This window comes from Trypanosoma brucei, chromosome 10 (genome assembly GCF_000002445.2).
Source record: "Trypanosoma brucei brucei TREU927 chromosome 10, whole genome shotgun sequence".
Lineage (NCBI taxonomy): Eukaryota > Euglenozoa > Kinetoplastea > Trypanosomatida > Trypanosomatidae > Trypanosoma > Trypanosoma brucei.
In genome coordinates, this window is record NC_007283.1 from 1,966,352 (window position 1) to 1,983,478 (window position 17,127).

General features: G+C 50.4%; 7 protein-coding genes across 7 annotated transcripts, besides 1 other annotated feature; all 7 read right to left on the bottom strand.

Moving 5' to 3' along the window:
* Nucleotides 1–161: 161 nt before the first annotated feature.
* Nucleotides 162–1,487, bottom strand: Tb10.6k15.2570 (hypothetical protein, conserved; the record flags this gene model as incomplete). The annotated part of the gene is made up of 1 exon (XM_817939.1): nt 162–1,487. The coding sequence occupies one exon, from the start codon at nt 1,485–1,487 to the stop codon at nt 162–164; it is 1,326 nt and encodes a 441-aa protein (XP_823032.1).
* Nucleotides 1,488–2,404: 917 nt separating this feature from the next.
* Tb10.6k15.2550 (replication factor C subunit 5) lies at nt 2,405–3,454 on the bottom strand (the record flags this gene model as incomplete). Its single annotated transcript, XM_817940.1, has 1 exon — nt 2,405–3,454. One exon carries the CDS (start codon nt 3,452–3,454, stop codon nt 2,405–2,407), a length of 1,050 nt encoding a protein of 349 aa, XP_823033.1.
* A 1,079-nt stretch (nt 3,455–4,533) lies between these two features.
* Nucleotides 4,534–8,523, bottom strand: Tb10.6k15.2540 (hypothetical protein, conserved; the record flags this gene model as incomplete). Its single annotated transcript, XM_817941.1, has 1 exon — nt 4,534–8,523. One exon carries the CDS (start codon nt 8,521–8,523, stop codon nt 4,534–4,536), a length of 3,990 nt encoding a protein of 1,329 aa, XP_823034.1.
* Nucleotides 8,524–8,785: 262 nt separating this feature from the next.
* Tb10.6k15.2530 (hypothetical protein, conserved) lies at nt 8,786–9,520 on the bottom strand (the record flags this gene model as incomplete). The annotated part of the gene is made up of 1 exon (XM_817942.1): nt 8,786–9,520. One exon carries the CDS (start codon nt 9,518–9,520, stop codon nt 8,786–8,788), a length of 735 nt encoding a protein of 244 aa, XP_823035.1.
* A 397-nt stretch (nt 9,521–9,917) lies between these two features.
* Tb10.6k15.2520 (prolyl oligopeptidase, putative) lies at nt 9,918–12,014 on the bottom strand (the record flags this gene model as incomplete). The annotated part of the gene is made up of 1 exon (XM_817943.1): nt 9,918–12,014. One exon carries the CDS (start codon nt 12,012–12,014, stop codon nt 9,918–9,920), a length of 2,097 nt encoding a protein of 698 aa, XP_823036.1.
* A 1,488-nt stretch (nt 12,015–13,502) lies between these two features.
* Tb10.6k15.2510 (hypothetical protein, conserved) lies at nt 13,503–14,270 on the bottom strand (the record flags this gene model as incomplete). Its single annotated transcript, XM_817944.1, has 1 exon — nt 13,503–14,270. One exon carries the CDS (start codon nt 14,268–14,270, stop codon nt 13,503–13,505), a length of 768 nt encoding a protein of 255 aa, XP_823037.1.
* Nucleotides 14,271–14,572: 302 nt separating this feature from the next.
* Nucleotides 14,573–14,632: a sequence feature (T-rich).
* Nucleotides 14,633–14,841: 209 nt separating this feature from the next.
* Nucleotides 14,842–16,929, bottom strand: Tb10.6k15.2500 (adaptin complex 1 subunit, putative; the record flags this gene model as incomplete). The annotated part of the gene is made up of 1 exon (XM_817945.1): nt 14,842–16,929. One exon carries the CDS (start codon nt 16,927–16,929, stop codon nt 14,842–14,844), a length of 2,088 nt encoding a protein of 695 aa, XP_823038.1.
* Nucleotides 16,930–17,127: the final 198 nt, after the last annotated feature.

Consider the following 17,127-nt stretch of genomic DNA (forward strand, 5'->3'; position numbering starts at 1 on the left):
GATTACACATATTAGCGAAGAAAATTGTATGTTAGTGCAAGAGATACTGGAGATAGGCAAATAATTTCAACGATGAAACCCACCTGTCACACCGACCCGAGAACATATATACACGAATATACGTAATGCTATGTCGGAGAGTACCACACTCTATCCGTGCCTCATCGTGGAATGAGGTCGTAGAGGTTCAACGACAAATGCTGCGAAAGGCTAATCGCTGATGTAACAGGTATGTGACAGTGATAACCCTTTGTGCTGTGGGTTGTTGGAACCATGAGACCCCACGACACCAACGTCTGGTGGTGCTGCACCGCTATTTCTGCGGGCACGAACTCGAGTGGATCCTGGAGGTTCACGCAAATATTCAGCAGGGACCGATAAACTAGCATGAGTCGGGGCAGATGGACGACGTGCGCTAACGAGGAGAGAACGGCTGCCTTGTGCGATGCGGCATTCACCTCCGTAGAATTTGTACGACGCGCCAGCTTTTCGTCACCGAAGACAAGGGCGTGCTTTGACTTTGGGACGGCCCCACAGTAAAAAGCACTTAGGGCCCACAGCATGGCTGAGCATCCAATTCGTCTCAGCACGGCCACTAACGGATCTCCGCGACTCCCCACAAGAGCACCAGAAGGTGCAGTTGCGACCGATGACGAGAGCTCTCGCCATCTTCCCCATACTGTCGAGTAGTGCATCGCATTGAGGCGTCCCACAACAGCATGTGCAACCAGAAACGGTAAAATTTGATGTACACGCTGGAGAAGTTGTCGCATGTCCTGTGTGACGATACTTGCTCGCATGGGAAGATGCGTCATGTAGTACTCAACTGCACCCTTTGTTATGTTGTGAGCCTCTTCTAGCGTGAGGCTCGGGGTATTAGCCTCTGCGTCAGCTCCGGGTGGGGATGCGTTTGTTGCAAAGAGCGTGTTCAACCACGACTGCACAACGCTAGCATCGGGTCTCGCAACGAAGTGGAAGCGAAAACAGTTTGAGAGACGGAGCGGCATCTGCGACACTACCCAAAGACAAACAACGTTTGAGTTGCACGGCTGTTGGGATCCACCGACACACACCGAGAGCCACTGATTAATACCCTCAGCACCCTCCTCCACTTCATCAGCGTCGTCCACGACGAAGTGAAGCTCACTCCCCTCCACTGCATTGTCAAGCCACTGTCGTACCAGCAAGCCAAACTGAAGATGTGAACATTCTGTCCGCCGCCGTTTAGTTTGCGGCAAAAGACGCCACGCCAGCCGCCGCAGGGAGTCACCAGCTAGCGCCCTGCCAGTAACATACTCTAGCAAGAAAGACCGCTTCATATTACGTACGTGATGCTCCCGCGAAGTGAGGTACTGCAGGAGCATAGTCGTTTTGCCGCTACCCGGTGGTCCGAAGATGGAGATGTAACCGGAGCCACACTCCACGTCTGCGTCTAATTCATCCCGCAGGTCCACTCCAACCTCCTTGCGTGGTGTTTGGGCTGCCATACGACGGGGAAACAGAACGCTCGTACGTAATTGCTACAGTTGAAGAGGGGGAGGGGAGGGGCACAGTGCTCTACCTTGGTGATGCCCAACCACTGAAGTGCACAGGGGAGGGGGAACAGCGCTATTGTGAATGAGAACAGAAAATGTCAAACACGAAGGGTAGGGAAAACATTCGTGCTAAAACACATAGTAAAGCCACATATTATGCGCGTACGCACGTCGAAAACTATCGTGACTTCCACGTTCCTTACCAAACACCAACCACGAACCACAAGCCTCCCATTTCCGCCTGAGTTCGTCACGGCATGTCACGGTACGCCTGCTGGTAGTTCCACCTGTTCGTTTTGAAGTGTCTTCGCTTACTAAAACGATTCCTGGCGTCGTGGGACGCCTGTAGCGACGGATGAAACCGCTTGTCCCGCATGAAGCGGTGGCGAAACTTGTGCCCGCAGTACCAGTGAGCGATAAGCCAGGTTTGGGTCAGAGAAAACATACGACGCTCTGTCCTTTGCTCCAACCGTATCGAGTAGGTGAAGAGGAGCCCGGCGGATTTTGTACTACGAACGAGATAACAGATTTTTCTAATTACCAAAACAAGGCCCCAACCATCACTGATAAGGTGTGCGTACATCAAAGATTATCAATACGGCACAGAAGAAAAAGGTAAGAACAAGGGAAAAAAGCAAGCGTTTACTTGAACCTCACGTCAGGTTCAACAGATGTTGCATACCCACTTTCGACTACAAAAAGGGGTAGATCAAACAGGTGATGGGTATTAGTTCTATTCATGAGTGCTATATTAGCTTGTCCCCGGTGATAGGGGGGGGGATGCGAAACCTAAATGGTAGCGAAGGAGCCGCCGCGCATCTATTTAACAACAAGGAGAAGAGAAAAACGGCCACTTACGTAACTGGTAGTCAGTTTCGCTTGAGAAGTTGCATCACTCCTGATGCGAATGCCTCCAGATGGAGAATGGGTTTGGTGCCAAGCTTCATGTTGTGATCGTACTTCGCCGCAAGAGAAACAACAGCCGGTCGCATTGCCGGCTTAACAGAATTAAGCAAGGCTTCCAAGACGCCTCGCATAATTACCTCACCTGAGATGCACTGCCCGAGCAGATCGTAAAACTTTCCACGAATTTCAAACAGCTTCTTTGGTGTCTGTTCCGTGAGAATGTCGTTGGCAATTTCCTCAAGAAAGACCTGCCAATCAGCCTGCGGAATGTTGGCTCCACTGCCTGAAAAATCAACTTTTGTCATGGCTGCTGCCTCCAGCATCAGTTGCGCACGTCGTAAGTTTCCTTCGGACTGGTTGCTAAGGGCAGCCAAAAATGCGGGTGATGGGGGCATCCGGCCCTCCTTTTCACACACAGTTCGAATGACTTTGGTTATGTTTTCCTGTGAATGGGAAGGAACACGGACAGCAAGGCAACGAGAGCGAAGGGGTGCGATAAGACGTGAGGTTGAGTTGCAGATCAGCACCAATCTGCACGTCGCCATGTACTTTTCCATTGTCCGCCGGAGGGCATGCTGGGCTGCCCGTCCCATTTTATCCACCTCGTTGAGCACCACAACTTTGTACTTCGCAGCGCCTGGTGTGCCAGACTGCAGGGGAACGGTCTGCGCAATCTCGCGTATCATTTGCATCACGACTACGCGATCGTGATTCCCTGCATCGGAAGGGTTGATGTCAATGTGGTGTGGGGAACTCAGTGTCGCTATATCAACGACTTTGCTATCTGTCACTTGCACAGACTTGTGTTCCAGACGTAGCGAGTAAACGGATGGACCGTACACCTGCTGCAACACTGCCATGGCGCGCGTCTTCTTGCCGGTTCCAGAGGGTCCGTACAATAACAGGTGTGGGAGGTCTTGCGACTCGGCCAAACGCTTAAGTACTTCGGTAAGCTCCGGATACAAATCTACGTCATCAAGAGTCCTCGGGCGGTACTTGTCGACCCACAGCATAATTGCTATTATATGAAAAAAGGTTTACAAGGCACAATAGAGGAGGATCGGGAATACAAATGAGAAGCAAACAGTTAGCACAGTCAGGGAAAAATAAGTACAGAAGGGAATGGCGCGTGACATGATGGCCCGAATCGCGTTTTTTGTGCTCTCTCGTGAATTCCCCACCACCGATGAAACTATCCCTTTTCGGTTCCCCGACACACTAGTTCTTATAGGGCTCTTACGACAGCGCAACTCAAACTGCTCGAACCCGTGGCCGTAGCGCAGCCAGCAACAGAGTCGGTTGCCGTGGTGACGCGTAACCGCTGCATGCGAACTTGCCCTTCGGCGGTTACAAATGAGCTCACACATTCACTACGGAGGAAAATTAACTGTCTTCGTGCCACCAGTAGAGAAGCCAAAAGTTTTCAATACGTATTTACGTATATTATCCCTGTTTTGACAAAATGGGCACACACCCCGTCACGGTTCCGCAGCGGGGGCACTTCTGCTCTTCCACACCATTGGGTGCTGCTTTACATGGGAGCACCGAGATGGCTTGTCGGAGTGTCATTCGCAGCGGCCAACGACGCGCGGTGACTAAGTGATCTCCAAATCGAAGCGCGCTCGATTACCACTAACAACGACAACAATAATAATGTGATACCATTCCCATTCACATGAAGTACACTGTTTCCTCTGTCGTGCCTCTCTTCAAAAATCAGCACGAACATATTTTTAATCACATGCGCTATAGGTGCATAGTTCGCGCACGGCTTAACGGCTACAAACGCAAAGAGTCGCACACACTACACAAACCCACATAGAAATATTCCTGTTTCGGTAGCAGTTCCTTTTTTCCACCTTTAAACTCCGCCTACATAAAAGCAAGAGATGAGGAGTTGAAGAACACAAGCTCCCCCCTCTGGAAGGTGTAAAGGGGGGGATGTGGAGGAACAGATCTAAAATATGCTTCAGATAGAAAATCAGACAGTAATGTTACATTCATTTTTTTTTGTGTGTTTACGCACTCACCCTTTCCAGCGTCATCCTGTGGTGTTCAAATCATTACAAATGCAACCCACAACTACATCCAATCAATCTACATCGATGGCAAATGTCTTTCGAAGAAACGCCTTGGTGCTGTTAAGCATGCTACGACCCATCACCAATTCGCACACTGAGTCGAAAGACAAAGCCCGTTCACCATGGTACAGAATATCTATGTTTTCCTTTGAGAAGACATCTGGAAGACACATGTTTCGGGGATTTGTTGCAAGCATGTGGGAGACGCAATCTATTTCCCAAGGAGTCAACAAACCGTCCTGCGCGGAGGGGAACACTGCAAACGCTTTCTGCGCCCCTCGCACGGGTTGCCTGTCCGCGCACATCATCGCCAATAACGGCGTAGGGCAAAGTTTGCCATCATCATCGGCGAACGTTAACCACAGTGCTTGCATATACGCCCCTAGCCGGTCATCGCTAAGATCCTTAGCGAAGTAGAAGGGCACTTTTGAAAATGTTTCCTCATCCACTTCCTGCGCACCCAACAACGCTGTCTTTGTTTCGAGGAGCTCCTCGATGGAACATTCCCTTATATAGTAGTTGTTTGGTTCGTCCCGCCTCGTCATGTCGGGCACCGCTTCGCACCAAAGCATCAGGTGAAGAACAAACTCACGCCAGTCAATATAACCGCAACCGTGAGGGTCAAATGACTCAAAGACCTCACGCCTCGTCTTGAGGCGAACACTCCTCGTCTGTGCGCCCGCGTAGTCATCAGGTTGCACAATGTAGAAAAACTCGGCGCTCGCCAATGTGTAGTCAGGTGCCACATTTCGAAAGGTGCGAATCATGCTCATCAGCCTCGTCGCAGAGAGGGTTCGGTGGATCATGGGAACCTCATGTACGCTTGTTACTTCATACGGTGACAGAGGTGTCACCGCGCGCTCGTCCTGTTTCGGACCTCCAGAGAGAACAGAGAACGTTTGCTGTCCCAAGTGCAGGGGAGGGATGGCCCGCTCCGTTTCAATTGCATTGCGAAGAGTATAGATGGCCGTGTTTATAGCGGAAGCAGAGCTAAGCCGACCTTCCTTTGCCTTCGCTAGAAGAGTGTCTCTACAGTTCGCGCAGTACTGCTCTGCCTCGCGCATGAGTCCAACAAAGAACTGTCGAATACGCCCAATCCGCTCCTGCATACTAGCCAGCTCCTCATGAACAAAAGGCATACATTTCGTGAGAATCAGACTGAACCTCCCATCGTCCGCAGCCGCAGCTGCCGCCTTTGCGTTTTCTCGCACTCGCTGTGAGGCCGTTATCGGTCCCTGGAGTTTTTCGACGTAGTTCGTAATGGTGGTAACAAGCTTTCCAATGGCCTCGACAAGCATATCTTCTCCCGTTTTCTCGGCCAAGTCTTCGGGTCGCTGTGGCTTCTTCGATCCTTGGACTTTCTTATCCTTCCCCTTTGCCAACTCCTGGACGCCGTCAACTCCAGCACGCGTCATAACAGCTTCAGACTCTAACTCCTCAAACACACACGGTTCGTTGACGACAGTACTAAAATAGATAAGTACCATGTTCAGTGTGGCCATGAAACGCTCTATTTCTCCCTTCACAGTGGCGATGGCAACGTTACAAACCGTCGTGCTCCACGGTCCCAGGAAGTTCTCCTTCTTTGTAATCAAATCAATCCGCGTGGTGACGTCCCTTCCTGTTGCCTCTGCAACGCTAAACAGCTCGTCTCGCAGTTGGTCTACCAGCAGATGAAGCTCGTTTTTACACACTGCTTGCCCAAGTAGTTGCAAAGGGATGTTGTTGTAATTTTCTACGAAGCGGTCCAACTTCCCCTGCTTTTCATCTGGTTGGTTCCAGAAACGCTCGTACTTCTCCATAGCCACCTTGCGGTAGCCGAGAAGTATACGCACCAGCGATTCTACAGCGGCCCCAGTCCATCCATATATACCATTATAGTACGACGTAAAGATGGCAAGACCCCTAAAGAATAGTTGGGGTGTCTCCTCCGGCATAGTGTAGACGCTCGGCAATGGGGATGTATCCTCCAATTCGTGTGGAATTGGTACACCGCTCTCCGTATATATCTTGATCAACCTTTTCCGCTCCGCCTCACGTCGTTCCCTCATCTCCACAATCGTGTCCTCAATCCACTTCTTCTGCTTCTTAGCCCCCATGGCCGCCTCGTACATTAGCATGTTTTCTTCAAAAATCCTTTGCCTGGAACTAATAACTCTCGCCACGTTGGATACGATACCATCCAACGCCTGTTCGCCGTCAACTTCATACAAATTGCCACCACTACCGTTCTCATGCGTGAGGGAACGCCGCAGTGCATCCCACTTTCGCCTCTGTTCAAGCACAACGCGGTGGAGCAGGGCCGTCGAGGTTCTTGTGCGGTCTAGGTTGACAACGTGCGGCACCCGCTCCGGCGGTGGTGGGCAAAATATCATATGATACTGCTCACCTGTTTCCTTGTCAACGCGTAGTCCTGCAAAGCGGTTAAAAATTTCCTGGGTCCCGCAGTGAATATAGACCATGGCTGAAAATAGTGTATTCGTATCTTCCTCCCGCCCTTCCCAGCGCTCTATTGCCTCTCGCTCTTCGGGTGCCAACTCCGGGTACACGACCTCAGGTAGCACTGGAGGTGGCAAAGTGCTGAGATCTACACCCTTTTTAGATGGTCGCGTTTTGCCTTCGCCTCTCACAACGGGTTGCTCCAACCGCGCTTCACGCTGCACAACAAGTAGCCTCTGCGCTTGATTCTCCTCAGTCGGTGCCCCGTCATCCGTACTGCTTGGTGGCAATGGCGGTGGTGATGGCCAGTTGTTCAAGGCCCCTTTGAAAGGGTGAACAAAGGGAGGGATGATAAGCTGCAATCTCTGGAGCTCTTCTAGACCTGCCACTGCCCCATCAAACAGGATACCACTACACCCTTCCAGCGTGTCTTTCATCTGTAACTGCATCAAATGCACAATAAGCGATGGCTCCACCGGCCTACCATGTAAGAGGCCCCCCTCAATCTCTTCCCCAGCGACTGCCCACGGACTAAGGCGCATTACGGACTCCACGGTTTGCATAACACGCTCATGACTGTGATAAGCTGTCTCATCGTTGTTTTCGTCGTGCTCCTCATAGGCTCTGATATAGGGAACATCATCACTGCTCTCCGTTGCTAAAAGTGTGGGCAGCCCTTCACGCTCGCTGTGATACGCCTCCAATGCTCTGTTTACCAGATCCCTATCAGATATATGCAGAAGCGAGAGCCTAGTTGCGACATGATGTGACACCAAAGACTTTCCACTGAACTTCGGCCCATCTACGAGAAACAACGGTATTTTGCAGATGTCAAAACGGTTGACCGCGGGCTCATTTGACCACATCTTGTTATACAATGTGTGAAGGAGCATGAGGAATGTGCTTGGCACCAGACGAAATGGGTGGTGACCGAAAATCATACCGAAGGTAATGCTGGCGCTTCGTTCTATTGACACCGGCACTCCTGCGATCGACTGAATGAAAGAGTGGAGGGCTGTACATGTGAGGAGGCTTCCAGTAGACCTATTCGTTAGAGAATTTGAATCGAGGAAATCGATGCACTTTTCGGCGCCCATAAGAACCCTTTGCATAGCTTCTTCGACGGACTCCTCCTTCGCTGCTTTATCCTCAGCAATGAGGAGCTCTTCCAACTCTGCGAGGCGCCGTTCATCCTTTTCCACCACTGACACCTGCTCCGAGAGTTCTCGTTTCGTAAACGTTGACAGGCACATGTCAGTCATGTGTTTTTGAAGCCTTTCAGCTTCCTCGCATTCACGCTTTTCCTTTATAACGTGCTCGCTGAGGAGGTCCCACCAACGACCCATATCATCGAGGGAGCGGCGAAAGTTATGTTCTACTAGCGAAATATAGTCGGTGCCACGGTAAAGCACATGCTTCAACTCTTCCTCACTTCGCTTCGCACGTGCTTCGTCTTCTCTAACGATGTAGTCGGCACGCCTCCTTCTTAGTGCATCGCGCCGCTGCAAGTCTTCCGTGCGTGCACAAACCAGACTCATGACAAAGTCCTCCGCATCCAACATATCAGACGCTCTCCACCACTGCCCAAGTCGTTTATACTACGAAAAGGAAAAAAAAGACGACACAGAAAGAGAAATACAACATGTATGCGCGTACACATATGCCAGAAACGTGAGAAGTAGGGGAGAAAAGGAGTCAATCAATCAGCCTCTCGACAACATCACTGCATCAGAGATCAACTACCACGTAATGCCAGTTCGCGCAGCCCTTCGATCACACGCATGCGTGTGTGCGGCCACAAAGAGCAGATCAACGGAGGTATAGCTACAGGTTCGTCGTCCATGGTTGCTTCCCCTTCGGTGGTGGCTTTGTGATGTTTATACGAGTAATTGCGTCATTGTAGTCACGATATGATTTGAAGAAATTCAACACGGGATGTCGCAGTTGCCTCCATCGCAGCCGCCCCTGCGACCAGAGTTTCAGGTCAACTTTCAAACGACGACACGAAGGAACAAAAAGGTAGGCGAGAACCACGGGGCTAAGATACCTGCAGCTGTCTGATATGAACGCCCACGCCCAATTCTCACCAGTGAAGATTGCCTCAGCTCTCATAATCCTCTGCTCCACAACATAGTACGCCACACCAGGTGCGCTTGGATCGTCTACAAAGTGGTTTCGTTCCCCATCGGCAACTTGTAGCGCGCGCTGAATCTCCTGGGCATCTGTTACAGCCGTTTCGTGGAGTCGCTTCTGACGGCTATCATACACGCGCTTCTGCACACCATATATCACATGCGAGGCGTAGCGTTCCTCCTTGTAGGGCTTTGGGAGCACGAGAGTCTTCAAGCACCGGTAATAGCCCCACAAATGAAGTGCGGCGACGGGATAACATAAAAATGGGCACAACATATAGTATATGAATGCCCGAACGGGCGGCACCACCATAGCAAAGTCGATATGTCCCAGCCGCTCGCTCGTCCGGCTTGTGGCGAGGAGGGGGCCGCGCCACACATCTGTGAGTAATACCCCCGCCAGTGTAGTTGGCTGCTCGGCTGCCATGCCTGCCGTGAATATACCCAAAAGCACAAAAAGGGTCAGAGAAATGAGAAAAGAGAAGAAGAAACGTGGCAACACAAGATAACATTACAAATGGAGCGTAAAGGTGCCGGGGTGATGGTCTCAAACAAGAAGCTGACAGACGGCCTACCGAACCAGTTGAATAACCCACAATCAGTCTCCACATCCTCCCCTATTCATTTGGTCAGTGACAGCAGTTGCTTTTTTTAATCTTTACTACAACATCAGAGGTGGTTGAAACCACCATAAAGAGATGCGCTATCAGTTTAGACCAAGGAGAGCTGAACACAACACTCACATAAAAACAAAATCGAGAGGTGTAATGATGAGCAAGAAAGCAACATGTGAAGCGCATTCGGTGAGTGAACACGCCCCACCGTCAGTCTGTCCACTGGGCGTTCGTATTTTTTGCAATAAATGTGTAAATATCCGCCGACTCCTGCATAATTTTACTGGTGGGCTTACCAGCACCGTGACCGGCGGCCACTTCAACACGAGCAAGGAAGGGGCCTCCCTCCGTTGGGTTTTCGTGCTGAAGTGCCGCAATGTACTTAAGCGAATGCAGTGGCACCACCCTGTCGTCGTGATCACCTGTTACCACCAAAATTGCAGGGTATTTAACCCCGCTTTTGATGTTATGTAGTGGGCTGTACTTTTGCAACACCTTGAAGTCCTCCTCTTTATCTGGGTCACCAAAATCTGACCTCCAAGCGTGGCCGATAGTGAACTTATGGAATTTGTACATGTCCAGCACACCCACCTGGCATATAACACAACGGAAGAGTTCAGGTGCTTGATTTGCAACCGCCGCCACCAGCAGCCCACCATTTGAGCCCCCCATGATGGCTGTTGTTGCCGGGTTGCCGTAGCCATTTCCGTGGAGGAACTTCGCCGCTTCAATGAAGTCCGTGAAACAGTTTTGTTTACTTGTCAGACGACCAGCGTTATGCCAAGCCTCTCCGTATTCACCGCCCCCTCGAATGTTCGGCACCGCGAGAACCCCGCGGAGGTGCTGTAGAAACACCACACGGGATGAGCTGAACGACGGTGTGAGGGATATGTTGAAGCCTCCATAGCCGTAGAGAAGCACCGGAGACTCCGACGTCACTATCCCCTTCCGGTGAATAATGAACATTGGAATTCGGGTACCGTCAGCTGAGTTATAGAACTTCTGTTCCGTGATAAAGTCATCAGCAGAGAGGCCCTCGATATTGTCATCCTTGAAAACGCGAAGTGATCCCTCGGGATCGTTGATGTCCAACACGAACGATCGCCCCGGGAGGAGGAAAGATGTAACCTTGAAGGACACGAGGTCCACCTTGCGGTCCGCAAAGAGGGAAGATATCGCTCCGATAGGTATGGTTATTTTCTTTAACTCTGGTTTGTCCAAGCAGCAGTAATAAAGAGTACTCTTGACATCTTCAAGGTAGACGAGAATCAGAGTGTTCTTCACGAGTGCGGCGTGGTCGAGGACGGCCTCCCTCTCCCCCACAACAATCTGCTCCTTCCCAGTGGCGATGTCAACGGAGATGATCTTCTTTCGCGGCGCGTCGCGCGTTGTCACGAAGTAAAAGGTGGTGCCATCATTCCCCAAGTATTCAAACGAACCGACAAATTCGTTAAACAACTTATTGTATGTTAATGTAGAAGGGGAAAGCTTCTCAGCTCCATCGATAGGTAACTTGGTGATCCATATCAAGTTCTTTGGCTCACAACCATCGGTAATAGAAACAACAAGGTACGAGTGACAGTTAGATACCTCAGCAGAAACCCCCCAGTGGGGATGCTCTGGTAGAGAGAGTACGACCACATCCTCATCCTGCTTCGTACCGAGGCGGTGGAAGCAAACAAAAGGATCCTTCGCCGCGTCTGTTTCAGCGCCTTTATCCACATCCCCCTTAAGAGCTGGGAAGCGCGTGTAGAAGAATCCAGTGTTGTGTAACCATGAGATACCTGTGAACTTGGCCCACTCAATAACATCCTCAGTGTCCTCAGCCGTGTCTGCCCGCCGCACGTGAATGTGTTGCCAATCGCTTCCCTTGTCACTGGCACTGTATGCGAACAGGGATTCGTCCTCACTCCATGCCGTGGCCTTCAAGGCCGTTGTGCCATCATTGCTCAGGATATTGGGATCAAGGAAGGTTGTGGGGTTGGAGTCTGTTAGACTCGTGGCACGCTTCAAAACACTTTGGTTCTGTAGACCAGTATTGTGATAAAAGTAATAACGACCGTTCCGAAAACTGGGGTTGGACGTTCGGGGGAAGTCGAACGTTTGGGAAATGCGGTTATACAACTTATTCCCAAGTGCTTCGGTGGACCTCATGTATTCACCGAAGAGATCGTTTTGGGCTTTCACGAATGATTTCGTTTCGTTGTTTTCAGGATCTTCAAGGTAGTCATACGGTTCTGGTACCGTCACATTATGCAACACGTAGCTCGCTGCCGAGCGTCTTGCAGTGGGGTAAGCGAGGCGCATTTGTGTTTGGGGGTGTCTTTCTTCGTTTCTTATTCCTCTCCTTCAGATATGAGGCTTTTTTTTTCTTCTTTTGATCTTCTTCCGTTGCAAAAGCAAATAACTGAGAGGATGAAATGTATGCGAAGGCCCTCAAAAAGAACTTCTACTTGTCCTTTTCACAGGAGAGTTCAAGAAGATTAAAATAAAAAGGGCACAAACTAAAGAAACACATATTACTTAGTGACTGGTTCCAAATGGCAACGTCCGGGTGGCTTATACTGCTCCACCAAATAACGTTGTTTAGATGAAGAGGGCTTCACAAAGCAAATCATCCACATCAAATAGCCCACTACCGCATGTCATCCTCTGTTACCATAGCTGGTGGACATGCACACAAATATGCTCTTTCACCAAGACCCCCACCGTCTGCAGTGTACTTTTCATGCCGCGGCTACACTCAGATGCTACAACCTACATCCCTTCCGACTTTAAACAGACTCGCATCGAGGAAAGTGTGTTAATGGAACTACTCATCATATAGCCTCGGAAAGGGGGTGAAAATTCGGCACAACATAGTGTGGAGCTGGTGTCCCTCTTGAGTCTGAGCCGAATCATTTGCCTGCACTTCATATTTTCACGTGACACATAATTACACCCTTCGTTCACATAGAAGATCAACGACATCTCCACAACCGATGAGAAATGCCCACCTAATGATGCACCTTAGGTGTGGCAAACATTACGCCTACAAGTAGCAGTTTCGCTACATTCACTCAAACATTATATGGAATGTGTGTGAGTGCTTTCCTCCCCTTTTTTGTAAACAACTTTGAAGATGCAACACGAAAGAAAAAAAATAAAGAAAAAGAAAGAGAAGTTATTACCACGAACGAAACCCCCTAGTTTTTCTCAAGTGCCACAAAGCAGTGGGCAATGCCGATGACGAAGATGGCGATAGGAATGCTTTACCAATCCCACGTTGGATGAGGGCCGCTGCCGTGCTGAAACCACTGTGATCTGACACGGAAGTTTACATTAACAACGAAGTGGCGTTGTGTCGTTAAGGTGGTTGTTCCTCACCACCATGGGGTAAGGGTCTTTCATCCTTTCTCCCTTCCTCCCCACTGCGTCTCCCATTCCTTTTTCATGCACAAGTAAAAGGGAGGATGAGAAACCAACCCCTCAGATCGGAGTTTCTTCCTACTTTTATTTCGGCTTCTACTTCCCTATCACCCTCATTCTTTCTTCCCCGCCACGTACACACACCGCGCTGATTCACGAGGCTAAACGTTTCGCTTCACCAGCCGTACAAGATAGGGGGCAATAACTTCTGCCCCTCCTTCGGATAATGGCCGCCTCCTTCTCGGCGTCTGCAAATCTTCCCAAGCGTATACCACCGCTTCAACCTTTCATTTCACTTACACTGCTCTCGCCTTCTCCTCCAACATGCGTCGGCAACTGACAGTGTTCCCAATCTTTCTTTCCCTATCATTCCCTCAATATCGACCATCAAACGCCATATTTCGCCTCCTCCATATCATACTGGGAAAGACCGTCGAGGTACTTGCGCAGGACCTCCGTCTCGATATTATCATCCCAAACCGTTTTCTGTGGCTTAGGAGCGGGAAGATTCGTGTAATCCACCTCATCTGCCCGACCCGCCTGCTTCTGTTGGCCCTCAGCCTTGTTCACGTACTGACCCGCAAGTTCTACCGCGAATCCCTTGACAATCGTGCGGTCGACGACCGTTTTCAAAACGAGAGTGTAATCAGCGAGCTCCTTCAACCCCTTGTGCAGCTCCTCCGCGACTCGGCGGGCTTCCTCCACGTTCTTTTCACCGCCAGGGGCGACAAAGATTTTCGCCACGGCCTTTTTCTGCTTTGCGTTAACAAATGTCTCATAGACCTCCGCCACCTCTTGGATGAGTTCCAGCATACCGTTGTTCTGCATCCACACAAGTGTGAAAAAGGTGGGCTCTGAGAGTTGCTTGAACTCGGGTATCTTTTCAACAACTGCCGTGCGCTCCCAGAAGATAGGAAGCTTGGAGGCCGCAGCTGCTATCTTCTGGAAATCGCTTAAGATGTTGTCAAAGTTTCCCTTCTCTTCTGCCGCCTTGTACAGGAACTTGGCAAAGAGCACACTATCACTGGGAACAATGTTTAACGGATACTTCGAGTTCTCAAAGTCACTTGCGTAAAGTTTCTTCAATCCCTCAGGCGGTGTGTAGAAGCGGGCCGCCACAACTGCCCTTGCACTTGAAGAAAGTCGGCGGAACATAACTATGAACCTTTACTTCTTCTCACAACCACAGGGAGGATTAAAACAAAAAAAGGCTCGCGATTTACAGTGAAGGTGTACGAGTGAGAGGGAAGTAGCGGAGTTTGTGGGGGGGGGGGAGCAGGGGCACCGTAGGCATAAGAAGGAAAGATGTTACCAGCAAGCGAGCAAACGAATGTCGATGTTCGCATTCCTTTCAGGCGGTTCACCAAAGGTGGATAAAGAAAGGGTTCGAGGAGTAAGTGGAAGTGAGGTCATCACTATCGGTAGCAGTCCCGCACACGGCACTTTAATGATTAGCGTTCTGTTCTTTTCTTTTCTTTTTTCCCTTCCCTCACTTAGATTTGTCTTCTTTTTTTTTTGGCGCTTCTCCTCCTCCACTCTCTTCAGAGTAATAAAGAGAGCGAACAACAATAAGGGTAGAAGAACAGAAAACATTCAAAACTACCGGGGCGTGAAAAGCAAAGTCCATCCACACATCCACACAGTCCAGCAGGGGAAAAGGTACGTACAACGAAGAGGAACGGTGGGAGAGCAGTTGCGGATTTGGCTGTTAACCCTTTTCTTCCCTTCATGAAAACAAATCATCCAGAGTTGACGCCTGTTGAACGACTGGTTTTGGCGGTACCGCTGGCAGACCGCCGCCGAGCAGGTCTTCGAGGGGATCCCTATGGCTGGTTGCAGCTGCTCCCGCTGCTGCATTATTTGGTCCCGCCGGCAACTGCGATGCCGCTGGTGGGCCGAAATCGAAGAGAGACGGTTGCGCAGCTTCGGTGCTTCCCACCTGTGGCTCACTGGACTGCGGCTCCGCTTCTTCATCTTCCTCTTCTTCATCGCTACCGTCCTCAGTGACGAAGCCGTAGGGTGGGAGAAACGACTGGGCGGGTCTTGCGAATACCGCTGCAGCTGTGTTGATAGACTTTAATAAATCTCCCATTGTCATAGCATCGCTGAATGTGGACTCCACGGCAACTGCAGCATGGTGTCCATGGACGATCTCTTTCATCTTGGCCACGCCAATACCTTTGGAAAGCAGCCGCCAGTATGCATAGGCGCGATCGCGTATATCGGGGTCACTGCTTTGTGTTGTCAGTGCGTCAAGCACAGTGTTGAGGGTCGGCTCCATTCCCTGAGGATCGCGCAAAAACATCTTGATAACGGCACTAAGGATACTCAATTGAACTGGTGGCTCATGCAGCATGAGTTCCTCAATGTATTTTCGAATGATGTCCATCCCGTTTTCAACAAATTCACAGAACTCACCCAACATCCAAATGAGTGACACTTTCGCCTCCTCTTCCACTACGCCGTCCGCCCCGCACTCCGAGATTAGAGTGCCCAGCACAAGCAACTTTGGGTACTTGCGGGTGATATTTTTGCAGCTTGTCACCACCTGTGGCAGCAACTCGGGGCGGTTTTTAACAATACGCAGCAACAGAGCCACACAGCTCTGCGCAACTGAGTCAATCTTAAGTGCGAGCTCGGCTATTCCCTTCACCACCTCCTCGACAAAGAATGGATCCACCTCGGTGCTGTATTCCTCCAGCTCTTTCAGGATGCCATTTGCTGAGGAATTGCTGACGAGCTTGAGCAGGAGTCGCAACTTCTCCAGCTTTACGTATGGTGGGTCCGAGAAGCGAACGTAGAAGGAATCCAGGTTGTTAATCAGAAGGTTAGGGAATATGACAAGCAGGGCGTGAATGTTCTTGCACACAACGTACTGTGCCTCGGGATCGCCTCTCGACAGTGTCACGAGGGCTGAGTTAATCCGCACGCCAACCTCATTTACTGTGCTTTGACCACAGTGAGGTAAGTAGTTGATGATGACTTTGATGGCTCCCATGACAACAGACTGGTTTGTGTGATTGGTCTGCAGCATAACGCGCGAGACAACATCCTCTGCAAATCTATCGTCGCCCGGCCGGGTGCAAGAAACAAGCTCCAAGATGTTGAGTTGCCCCCACTCTGTGGTTCCAGGTATCTGGTCCAGCAAGTGCATAATGTGGTGACGCTCCAACACAATTGGAGTCCCGCCGTTGCTGTTGACCTCCATCACCACGGCGGCCGCATTGGAGACAACAACGGCAGCTTTATCAGTCAGCAATTTTAGAAGCTCCGTGCTGAAGCCCTGATCCTCGTATAATTGTCTGCTGTTGTGGAACAGCTTTCCTATACCAATGACTGCGTTCTTGCGAACATACGGATCCAAGTCATTGACAGCGCGACGGAGGGGCTCCAGTGTATACTCCGTCACGGAATCCACACGCACGCACATCATCGTTCGCACGGCGAGCGCCCGCACGACTGGTGAAGGGTTGGTTGTGTCTTGAAGAAATGTGTTGACCGCCATGAGAGCCTTCCCAGGCTGCAGCTTCGCGTTACTGAGAACGTATAGGTAAACCAACTTCTTAAGCTCAAGATTTGTCGTCTGCCCGAGTTTCACGACATCCATGAAGAGATGGCTCACGTCACGGCCCATCGTCATTCCGGCGATAATGCGTTTCACGGCGTTCTTTTGGCGCGACTTATCATTGCTGTTAAGCTCATGTTGCAGCGCCGTTCCCTCTCCGCGCCACGCGGTGTTGAAAAACTTTGAGCCACCGCCGCTGTGCCGGAAGTTCTGTTTGAGCTTTTCCACCTTGCGAAGAACCGCTTCCATTTTCCCGAAGTTTCAACGTGAGTGAATGCACTGTCACCACCCTCACTTAACGTCACAAACCAACAGCAAAAATATAAAATGTGAAAGGAAAGAAGCACAACTGGTTTCTTAACTTTCCTTTACTACGTCCCTTACTCCTTTCTTCCTTGTTTCTAAAATACGTTGTTCTCGCTTTTCTTCCTCGATGCTTTCTCTGCC